The sequence below is a fragment of the Rana temporaria genome, chromosome 4 (genome assembly GCF_905171775.1).
Source record: "Rana temporaria chromosome 4, aRanTem1.1, whole genome shotgun sequence".
Lineage (NCBI taxonomy): Eukaryota > Metazoa > Chordata > Amphibia > Anura > Ranidae > Rana > Rana temporaria.
This window is the reverse complement of record NC_053492.1, coordinates 399,109,348-399,121,709: the sequence shown is the minus strand read 5'-3', so window position 1 is coordinate 399,121,709 and position 12,362 is coordinate 399,109,348. Positions and strand designations below refer to the sequence as shown.

Genomic DNA, 12,362 nt, shown 5'->3' with positions numbered 1-12,362 from the left:
GCCTTAGTTAATGGGATTTGCCAATACCCCTTGGTAAGGTCTAACGTTGTGATATACCTAGCTGGACCTAGTCTCTCAATAAGTTCATCTACCCGGGGCATGGGGTAGGCATCAAACCGTGAAACTTCATTAAGCTTCCGGAAATCATTGCAGAATCGCAGAGTCCCGTTGGGCTTTGGTACCAACACAATCGGGCTCGACCACTCACTCTGCGATTCCTCAATGATCTCCAGGTCCAGCATCTTCTTTACTTCCTCTGAAACGGCCTTCCTTTGAGCCTCTGGGATGCGGTAGGGCCTGACAAAAACTTTGACTCCAGGTTCCGTGATAATATCATGCTCTATGATACTAGTTAGCCCCGGCAAGTCTGAAAACTTCTCTTTATTTCTCTGCAAGAACTCCTTTGCCTGCTGACTTTGGTATTTAGATAGGGTATTTGCTACTTGGACACTCTCAACCCCAACCTGTGGCTCAAGCCTTGCACTAGCCAGGGAGGTCACCGGTTCCCTGTCTGTCCAGGGCTTTAACAAGTTGACATGATATATCTGATACGGTTTCCTCTTGCCTGGCTGGTGGACTCTATAATTGACCTCTCCCACTTTTTCCACAACTTCAAAGGGTCCTTGCCACCTGGCTAAGAACTTACTTTCCACAGTGGGAATTAGCACCGCTACTCGATCCCCCACTTGGAAGTGCCTTATTTTAGCAGCCCTGTTATAGACCTGTCGTTGAGCCTCCTGGGCTTTTTGCAAATGCTCTTTGACTAGCGGCATCACGGTTTGGATCCTTTCCTGCATTTGGGAGACATATTCCAGGACACTCTTATGCTGAACAGGTTCACTTTCCCACTCCTCTTTAACCACGTCAAGAAGTCCGCGAGGTCTCCGCCCATATACCAACTCAAAGGGCGAAAAACCCGTGGAGGCCTGGGGCACTTCCCGGATAGCAAACAGGAGAGCTGGTAACAGGCAGTCCCAATCTTTCCCATCCCTTTGTACCACTTTCTTGAGCATAGATTTAAGGGTCTTATTAAAGCGTTCCACCAACCCGTCCGTTTGGGGATGGTAGACCGATGTGCGTAGCTGTTTAATCCGGAACAGCTTACACACATCGGCCATAACCCTTGACATAAACGGGGTACCCTGGTCTGTGAGTATTTCCTTGGGGAAACCAGTCCGTGTAAACATCTGGAATAATTCCCGGGCAATGGCCTTTGAGGAGGTATTCCGCAGGGGTAGCGCCTCAGGATATCGGGTGGCATAGTCAAGAATCACCAATATGTAGGAGTGACCTCGAGCTGACTTTACCAAGGGACCCACTATATCCATGGCTATCCTCTCGAATGGGACCTCAATTATGGGCAGAGGGACCAAAGGGCTCCGAAAATGAGTCACCGGAGCGGTCAACTGACAGGTCGGACAAGAGGTACAGTATCTCTTTACCTCTGCTTTCAGACCTGGCCAGTAAAACCGGTCGGTGATCCGTGCCTCCGTTTTTTCAACTCCCAGGTGTCCCCCTAACACATCGTTATGGGCCAGGTCCAGAACCTTTCGTCTATATTGTTGGGGTACCAACAATTGCTCTACCACATTTTCTCTCTCCTTGGTAACCCGATACAGCAATTCATTATATATTGCAAAGTGTGGCCACCTCTCATTCGCACCTGGCTCTTGGGGAACCCCATTTACTACTACAACTTGTTCCCGTGCATGGGCCAAAGTGGGGTCCTGCATCTGAGCAGTCCCAAATGCCCCCTGGGGAACACCCAAATCCGGCAGCGCAGGGGTAGAGGCCACTTCCTCATCCTTTTCCCCCAGCATTGCCCGAAGTGGGGAAGGCTCCTCCCCCTTAGGGTTTTGATAGGTCTGTGGACCACATATCTTGACATTCTCAATAGTATCAACACTACTTTCATCACCATTAACCCAATCATTAGCATTTTCCTCATCTGGGTCCACATTAACATTTGGCAGTTCAGGGTTATCCCTCTCAGCAGCAGGAACAGGGGGGCTAGTTTCTCCCCAGTCTCTGAACTGTTCTCCTTGTTCCCACAGTTTTGTAAACAATGGACAGTCTCGTCCTATTATAACATCATGCACCAAGCTCTTTACCACCCCCACCTCTTGAGTAACAGTGCCACATGCTGAGGCGATAGACAACGTAATGAGCGGGTACTCTCTAGTGTCCCCGTGAATGCACACCACCCGTAAAGTTTTTCTTACCGGACCGATCTTCCCAATCACTCTAGGATGAACCAGGGTTGCCATGCTTCCAGAGTCCAACAAAGCCCGGGCAGGGAGGTGGTTCACTTGGACTTCACACTCAAACTTTTCCTCATCCAGGTCGAGGTGTGTGGTGCACACTTTATGGGCACAAAAAGACCCCCTCCGAAGAACCCCGCATTCCATGGGCTCCTTTTGCAGTGGGCAGTGTGTCCGGGTATGACCCCAGGAATGACATCGCCAACATTGTACATCCCCTCCTCTCCGAACAGGAACATCCTTTCGAAGGGCAGCAGTTGGTCGAACAGGCCGTGGCAGACTGGGCCCTATGCGCTTGGTAGGTCCAAGCAGGTCCTCCACCACTGTATATCGTTCCACCATCTCAACAAGGAGGTTTGCTGTTTTGGGGTCTCCATGGCTGACCCACCGTTGAAGGTCATCTGGCAGGGACCTCAGGTATCGGTCCAGCACGACCAGCTCCACGATTTGGGGGCCAGACAACACCTCAGGCTGCAGCCATTTTTTTACTAGTTGCACTAGGTCGTGCATTTGAGACCGGGGTGGCCGATCTGGATGATATTTCCATTGGTGTACACGTTGGGCCCGAACGGCCGTAGTCACCCCCAGACGAGCCAGAATTTCTGCCTTTAACTTTTGATAGTCTTTAGCATCATCTGGTGGCAGGTCAAAGTAGGCTTTTTGAGGATCTCCAGTGAGAAAAGGAGCAATGAGGCCGGCCCACTGGTCCTGAGACCATCCTTCTCTCTCCGCTGTCCTCTCAAATGTAGCAAGAAATGCCTCTACATCATCGCTCAGGGATAATTTCTGTAGAAAATGGCTTGCCCTCACAGTCACCTGGTTGCCAGGGGCAACAGCCGCTTGTTCCCGAACCTGAGACAGCTGCTGCACTGCTTCCTTTAAAGCCGTCACCTGAGCCTGCATAACCCCTTGCTGCGTCGCTTGCTGGGCCGCCAACAGGCGAGTATTTTCTTGCTGCAGAGCCAGCGCCTCTTTGTGGTAAGTTTGTTGTGCCTCCAGCTGGGCTGCTAAGCGCTGATTAGCTTCCTCATTGCGAGTCTGCGCTTGCATGTTAGCCAAGGTCAGCTGTTTAATTAGCTCCTCCATTGCTTCTACTTTCAATGTTTGTGCAGCTTTAACCCAGGACATAAATTCAATGTACTGTCTCTTTAAATGTCAGTTCAATATAAAGTCCAATGCAAAAAGAAAAAAAGTTTTTTTTTTCTCTTCTTATGCCTGTTATTCTGTCCTGCCCGCATTCGAGCACCAGTGTAATGTTTGGGGGACCAGCTTGATCGCAGGACACAGGCTTTTTAAATCAAAACTAAGGTTTATTAAACTTAAATGGCTTAGCAGCAGCAAAAACAAAGGAAATAACAGTCTCACCGACTTGTACAGCTCAGAACTGCTATCGCAGTTAAATAGTCCTTGCAGGTAAGTCCTTCAGTAGCAGGCTTTCAGGCAACACACTGCCAAGTCCTTTCACAGCTTTTCATAGCTTCCACAGCTTTCCTTGTCCACCATTCACCATGCATAGACTCTCCTCCACTCCTTCACTCTCACCTGCACTTCCTGTCTGCTTTAAACTACTTCCTTACACAGGTGCGTTAACCCTTTCCGTTCCCTTAAAGGCACCACAGTCCAAACAGAGGGGAAATATAACGTCCTTCCAGGACCCAGCCATGGCGTCCTGTACAATATATATATATATATATATATATATATATAAATGAGAGAGAGAGAGAGAGAGAGAGAGAGAGAGAGAGAGAGAGAGAGCTACATTTTTTAGGTTCAATGTATTTTTTTTTTTTTTTTTTTATACTTACCTTTTCTAAAGTCTTCAGGCTGGCCACATGATGCACAGGGTCCTCTTCCAATAATCTACTGCCTGTGGGTGGTCCTGGATGATGTTGAGATCGTCACTGACATGATAATGTCAGCACAATGCACTGCATCATTATGCTGTAAAGTCAGGGAGCCATGGTGAACCCTTGCAGTTCCTCCTCTCCTTAGTCTTTCGAGTTTACTGATGCTGGGCCCAATCCAACAAACAACTAAAGACCTCTTGTAGAGAAAAAGAAATCTCTTGGAAACTGCTGAGGGTACACTTTATTGGGCTTTAGGCCTCATGCACACAGACGTTTACGTATTTCTAAGTCTTCCACCATAAAACTTTGGGCATTTTCTCACGCCAGGAAAACTATGTACGATCAACCATACAAATGAATGGCTGTATGCTGCTGCACACTTCTAAGCAGCGGCAACTGCTGCGTCAGCATTTACCAAAATACATATTCCCAATGCAAAAGTGGAACATACAACCATTTACTTGCAAAGTCAGCTGTACATGAATGAACACCTGTAACTTCTACGACACAGGAAGTGCTAAAAAATTTACACTAGAAGACTTTTGAGTATGTAAAGGTCTGTGTGCATGAGGTCTTATAACTAGGGGAGCAAGAAACAGATGTCAGCTCCCGGGCACACATCTTCAAAGATGGGCCAGCACTGACAGCTGTCATTTCTTTGCTGACAAATTATCTTACAACTAAAATTGAAACCCTAACAAAAACCTATAGATGAAAAAATAAGATGACTAGGTAAAGGAAGGAGAAATAGAGGTCCACATTACATTTGTAAGAAGAAACCCTTTTACATAGATACAGGGATAGGTGTGTGCTCTTGGTTACAGACTGCTTGCACCCAGGGCCATTCACCAGTTCCTGTACGTGTGTAAATGCTCAGATGAAGTTGCCAGCATACCACCACAGCCTGTCATTGATTTTGCGCTACACACACACACACACACACACACACACACACACACGACACCCAGGTGGAGAAACATGCTAATTTTCATGGTGTAAGGTCCTCTGCGCCCAATGTGAATAAGCCGCAAGACAGCTGTCGCCACCAAGAGGTGATCCATTGGAGGATTAACCACCTTTTACTCTTCTGGAGAAAGCTGTAAAACTTTAGATTTCCATTCCAATTCTGACTTACTGACAAAAATCACCAAGACAAATAGAGATGGTGAATCTACCTAGTGGGGACAGCAATAAAAAGCTGACAGGAGTTCCAATTCTTCCTCACTCAATCCAAAACTCAAAAAAATAAAATAAAAATTGGGCTTTAGGTGCACTTTAACGCTACTTGGGCATACAAAATAATTATAAAAGTCAGCTTTCAATACAAACTATGGCAGAGAGATTCTGGCAGTTAAAGTGTGAAGGATAAACACAAGCTGGAAGGAAAGAAGAACAGCAGTAAGCAAGAAAAGAATCAGATACAGTACCTGAGAGTTTCTGAGAGCAAGAAGCATAAGAGATACCAGGTAAAAGAGAGCTCACAGTGTGAAGAAGGTGTGGAACACTTTTAGCTGCTGGCAAAGTCTCATACAGATGAACACAGTTGCTGATAGACTGACTTCGCTTGGCTTTAAGTGGAGAAGACAGAGTAGAGGGAAAAAGAACATGTTAAGAGAGAACTTCAAATGCTTTGCATGCACAGAAACGTCTATCAGATAGCAAGCAGCAGCTATGGGTTTGTTAAAGATTTAGCGTTGTTGTGACATCAATAGGCAACAACTTGCAAAAAATAATAGAATATAAAAAAAAAATGTATTTCCATAACTCAACCCCAACTTTTAACTCTCCTGGTAATAACTCTCTGGGGTTGATTTACTAATGGGAAATCCACTCTGCACTACAAGTGCACAGCAAGTAGATCACTGTAGATCTGAGGGGAAGCTCTGCTGATTTTATCATCCAATCATCTGCCAGCAAAAATGCTGTTTTTTATTTTCCTTGCATGTCCCCCTCGGCTCTACAGCGACTGCACTTTCAGTACACTTATAGTGGATTTGCCTTTCGTAAATAACCCCCAAAATGTAAATCTACTGTGGATACTTGGAAAACTATATTTTCTGGAATTGTCCATCCAGGTATAACATTTTTTTACTCTATGTTACAGTTCTCACCATAATAAAAATGAAGAAAAAGCAAAACCATGTAACATTTCTCTTAAAAGAAAAACCAACCGCAGAGGGAAGCCTATGAATGTGTCACTTTTTGTTATTGTGCGTTCAATTTGCAGAGCTTCCTGGCTGCCTGCCTCTTGCCACCACCTTTATCTATTGATACTTATTGGTTAGTGATGCTGCCCATTACAGAGATCGGCATTTGTAGGCTGCAAGTGGCAAGAAGGGACACACATAGTTGGTGAAGAAAGATCATATAAATGATTCCTAGGGCAACGTAAAGAAAAGCAGACCTGAAATGAATGTCTCAGAAGATACCTGCACTACAATGTAAGTGGTACTTATAACTGCTTCTTTGAGACACTGCATTCTTTCATTAACCCTCCACCATGAAGTACACATGGCTACTCCAGGACGGACTATCAGTTTGATAACCCTGTTAAGTAAGCAGAAGCCAATCACATAAGAGCCTGTTAGGCCTCTTTCACACGGAGCGGACCGTTTTTGTGTCGGCTCAGCGGGGATCCGCCCTGTCTCTCCTCCACTCTCCCCTATGGGGAATCGGATGAAGACGGACCGTCTGTCCGTCTTCATCCGAACCGTTCCGCCGGAGAGAAGAAAAATAGGGGTTTCTTCCGTCCGAAAAACCGGATCCTGACGGACGCGGATGGTTGCGGACGTTAGCGGATGCTCCATCCTCTAACGGACCCGATCCCATAGGGATACATTACAAGTTCGTAAACGGACTTGTAATAAACGGACGAACAGTCCGTCAATGTGAAAGGGGCCTTACAGTGATTTTTAATTGCAACAGTGTTGCTACATGCTACATAGTTACAATGTTGCATCTTCTTATGTAATCTGCTCTGTACGATTAGCTGCAACAAATCCAAAAGTGGGGGAAATGTTTTTATTTTTTGTTAATGCATATAATGTACTCGCTACTTTATTATTAAAAGAGAATGGCTCAGTTCTCTCAGATTCCTGAGCAGAGAGTTCTCTGCCTGTCAGTCAGCAGCTCTCCGCTCTGCCCCACCCCTCACTGGAGGGGCGGGGAGCGGCCGTCTCATCGGCTCGCTGAGAGGATGAGAGAGGCATCAGTCCAGGCATCTGGCAGATCCAGGCTTTACTGCCGTTTCGACGTGGTGCCTGGACTGATTCCTGTGACGTCAGAAGAGAGCGGCTTCAGACCAGTTAGCCCTTTAAGTTCAATATCCACATTCTTTCTATGTCTTTCTCTTTTTGATAATTTTATGTTGTAGTTTGGTTTGGCACTATTGATTTACCGGTTCATTTTTATAGTAAAAAAAAAGTAACTGGCAAGGCATTTTAATTATTTTATGTATTTCTTTTGTAAATAACTTCATATTTGTACCAAAAAAAATAATATTTAGGTGAGGCTCCCGATTTGTTACATGTCAAGCCTTGCCTCATGTTCTAAAATGCCTGTTGTTCACATTTCTCTACTTAATAATTGTTAAGGTCCTGCCTATAACCTGAACCTAAGATCTAATAGGCTTCACAGGACACAAGAAGTTATTAAAAAAAAAAAAAAACAGGGACTCCCAGATACTGGCTGGTACTGGCTGCACTTCAACAGCATCGATATCTAGGTCAGGTCAGGTTCACTTTAAAAAAAAGTTATTTTCTTATTACCACTCAGTTCAGATATTTATGACATTCCAAACATATAAACTGCTGGCCCAAAAAAAACATACCTGTAGCTTTTTGCCGCACCATGTTCCTTGCTTTCTCCACACCAGGGGCCCCAGAGGTAGTGGCGCTCCTGAATCTCATAGGCTCATGTGCATCGGAATGATTTCTCCAACTCAGTGAAAAGGATCTGCCTACTGCAGCCCCCTTCTGAGGATCTGGATAGCCACCTAGAGACGGCAAATACAGAGCTGTCAAAAAAATCATGAAATGTACAATTGCACAGTGCAGGCAAGTATCCAGTTGCCAACCTTGGGCGCCTTACGAACGTCCATAAAACCCCCTCCCTCTGTATACAGGACGGGAGCTAGTCAGAAGTCTCTCTCACTGAATGATCACTCTGACAGACAATCTACGTGAAAATTCAACGCAACATTTTAAGCCAAAACAACAAGTAACATAGTAGCTATATTATCTCCTGCATTCCCTGTCAGACAGATTTGTGAGTAAAGCCCCGTACACACGATCCGAAAATCGTACAAAAAATGCCGCTTTCAAAACGATCGTACGATAATCGGATCGTTAGTACAGAGCTTCCGAGAGCCGATCAGGACAGTTCATCCGATTTTATTCTATCAGACATGCACGGAATATTTTTTCGTACGATTTTCGTTTAATCAGTACAGCTGTCGTTCGAAAATGCAATACAAATGCATTACAACACATGACATCACTTCCGATATTTTATTCTGCCGTACGAGAATTTTCGTGACTTTAGTAAACTCATCAGATTCGACGTGAGATTAGCATACAAAAAAAAAAAAACGGACGATCATTCGTCCGATAATTGGATCGTGTGTACCGGGCATTAGAGAGCTGCAGCTGACAGAGAAAAGTTTGTATTGTGAGCACAGGGAATTAATTCTTAATTAACCAGGACATATCTTTTATTTTTTACTACTTAAAGCGGAGTTCCACCCATTTAAAAGTCAGCAGCTACAAAAAGTGTAGCTGCTGACTTTTAATAATCAGACACATATCTGTCCCAAAGTTATATTTGGAAATAACTTTAACATGCTTTGTACCAAAAAATAATTTTTTTTAAGTTGCAGTGAATAGAACAAGCAGCATAATAAAATTTATTTTTCCTCACATTAATAGTACTTGTGTTCAACATATTACTGATAAAACTTGAAAACATATAATTTAGATTTTTTTCAGATTTTCCTCTTTAACCTCTTCCATACCGGGCTTTTATACACACCTCCATACCAGGCCTATTCTGGCACTTCTCGCCTACATGTACAAATCATAATTTTTTTGCTAGAAAATTATGCAGAACCCCCAAACATTATATATTTTTTTTAGCAGACACCCTAGGGAATAAAACAACGGTCATTGAAACCTTTTATCTTGCACGGTATTTGCGCAATAATTTTTCAAACGCCTTTTTTTTGGAAAAAAATGGTTTCATGAATTAAAAAAATAACAAAACAGTAAGGTTAGCCCAATTTTTTTGTAAAATATGAAAGATGATGTTACACCGAGTAAATAGATACCCAACATGTCACGCTTTAAAATTGCGCACACTCATGGAATGGCGCCAAACTTCGGTACTTAAAAATCTCCATAGGCAACGCTTTGAAAATTTTTACAGGTTACCAGTTTAGATTTACAGAGGAGATCTAGTGCCAGAATTGTTGCTGGCACTCTAGCGCACGCGGCGATACCTCACATATGTGGTTTAAACGGCGTTTACATATGTCGGCGGGACTTGCGTGTGCGTTCGCTTCTGCGCGAAAGCTACTGGGGACAGGGGCGTTAAAAAAAAAATGTATTTCTTTTTTTTTATATATATTTATTTTTTTACACTTATTTTTTTTTTTTTATTATTATAACTTTTATTCCTATTACAAGGAATGTAAACATCCCTTGTAATAGGAATGTGTGTGACAGGTACTCTTTATGGAGAGATGCGGGGTCAATAAGACCCCACATCTCTCCTCCAGGCCTGAAAGCATGAAATCAGTGAAAAAAAATTCACAGATCTCATGTTTACTGTTGCTTAGCAGCCGCAATTGCGGCTTTGTTTACTTACGGGGACCCGGCCGTGACGTCATCACATCGCACCCGGGTCCTCCGGTGGTCATAAAGATGACTGGTGACCATCTGGTCACCAGTCATCTCTATGCTTCCTGCGAGCGCCGGACGATTCGTTCTCCGGGCCCCCGATGGCACGGGAGAGCCCGGAGAAGCACCGGATGGCGGCGGGAGGGGGGGATGTCCCCTCCCGCCGCCTGTAAGAACGATCTAGCGGCGGAACCGCCGCTATGATCGTTCTTACGTTGTGCAGAATCGCCGGCACAAGAGAAGGATATCTGAATGATGCCTCTAGCTGCAGGCATCATTCAGATATCCCCCCCACAAAGCCCAGGACGTCATATGACGTCCACTCTGAACGGCAGAGGTTCTTTGTGGACGTCATTTTACTATGGGCCGGTAGGGAAGTGGTTAAATGCAAATACGGTAAATTAAAAAAAAAATTCTAAGGGTCACGAGAAATCCCTGTTTGACCCTCAAAAAACAATGCATCAATTCTTTATCACAAGTAATTACAAAGTTATAGACTCATGAACAGACACATAGAAATGTGAACTATGGTCTGGTCCATAGGGGTATACAGGTGTTACTTTATTTTTTTTCAATCTTTCCTATAGAATCACTTTAACTGAACATTAAAGAAGGCCAGACATCATCATGATTCGGACTTTGGAGCCATTTTGAAAAACATGAATGCACACGCAGTACAGGAGAACATACAGATATACAGAAAGCTATACCACAGGATTCTATTCAAAAGGGTTTCTATAAAAATGTCCACTAGATGTCTCTGTTGCCACACTTCTAAAATAAAATGGAAAATAGGCAAAAGCAGGGATGTTTCTTGCATCTAACAGGCTTAGGGGATACTTCTGTTTTTTTTTTTAAATACTGTACTTTTTAATTATATGAGCAACTTAAAATCCGTTTCACACTGAGGTGATTTTCAGGTGTTTTAGCGCTAGAAATAGCGCCTGTAAAGCGACTAAAAACTACCTCCCGATCATTTGAGTGTGACATTTCCCCCTGGGGCGGTGCGCTTGCGGGACGTTAGGAAAAGTCCTGCAAGCAGCATCTTTGGGGCGATTTGGGAGCGCTGTATAAAGGGCTCCCAAAACGCTTTGCTCATTGGAATGAACCGCAACATGGGCGCTTTTAACCTCTTCTTCGGCCGCCAGCGGGGGGTTAAAAAGCGCCACTTAAACCGTGGTAACGCTCCACTAAAATGAGCAGTGCTTTACCGCTAATGCTCAGGTGGACCCAGTGTGAAAGGGGCCACTTTCACACAAAATTTGATTCCGTTACCAAGAGCTGAGCTCTTTGAAAATGTAACAGTTCACTAACTAGACATTAAAAATGGGTTTCTGCCAGGTCTGTCAGTGTCCAAAATGATTTGAAATTGAATTGAAAAAGGAAAAAGACAACCGAGCATATCCTATATTTTACAGACGTCCCCAGAACTAGAAATGAGAGGAACTCTTCCAATGGGCATACTTATTCTAGGGACAACTGTTGAAGAAGGGAATTCCCCTCTGTCTGCAGATCTGTACTCTCACTTCCAATTCCATCTCCATGACAGAAAATAAAGGGAAATGGGAGACTGATGCCTAGTACACACGATAGGATTTATCCGCGGATACGGTCCTCCGGACCGTTTCCGCGGATAAATCATCTGAGGATTTTGATCCGATGGAGTGTACACACCATCGGATCGAAATCCGCGCCGAATTCCCATCGCGATGACGTGTCGCGCTGTCGCCGCGATGATGACGTGGCGACGTGCGCGACGCTGTCATATAAGGAATTCCACGCATGCGTCGAATCATTACGACGCATGCGAGGGATGGGTTCGGACGGATCGATCCGGTGAGTCTGTACAGACCACCGGATCGATCCGCTGGAGCCGATTCCAGCGGATAGATTTCTTAGCATGCTAAGAAATTTTTATCCGCTGCAAATCGGTCGGCCCGAAATATATCCGCGGATAAATATCCGCTGGATCGTACACACCAGCAGATCTATCCGCTGAAACCGATCCGCGGATCAATTTCAGCGGATCGATCCTCTCGTGTGTACGGGGCCTAACAGAGACGAACAACAAAAAATTTACTTTTTTGCAAGAAAAAATGCCAGGCTCCTGAAAAAAACTTTCATTTTAGCTCCCTGTCCATACCACTGCCTAGGCTTTGAAATACTGAGCTGGAGGAAGTGTCATTGGACTATAAGTGTGGCGACCAGAGCGGTGGCAGATGGGACTTGTCATTTATTCATTCACAGATCGCTGCGAATGAATAATGCGACTGTGCAGATAAAATCCCACACGCTGTCACGGGGGACAGAAGAGGGCTGCTTTTGGAATTGGAAGATTGCTTAGTAAAATGTTAAGTTAC

At 44.5% G+C, this 12,362-nt stretch overlaps 1 protein-coding gene across 4 annotated transcripts in view; it reads right to left on the bottom strand.

Annotated features, from left to right (window-relative positions):
• Positions 1-12,362, bottom strand: part of RALGAPA2 (Ral GTPase activating protein catalytic subunit alpha 2) — a 456,753-nt gene that overhangs the window by 312,083 nt on the left and 132,308 nt on the right. For 3 of the 4 annotated variants that reach the window (XM_040351179.1, XM_040351181.1, XM_040351182.1), the window contains exons 16-17: positions 7,938-8,102; positions 5,536-5,676 (exon numbers count right to left, since the gene is read on the bottom strand). In XM_040351179.1, the coding sequence (XP_040207113.1) occupies positions 5,536-5,676; positions 7,938-8,102 (306 nt within the window). The remainder of the gene's footprint in view (positions 1-5,535; positions 5,677-7,937; positions 8,103-12,362) is intronic. The other variant, XM_040351180.1, reaches the window with a different exon arrangement.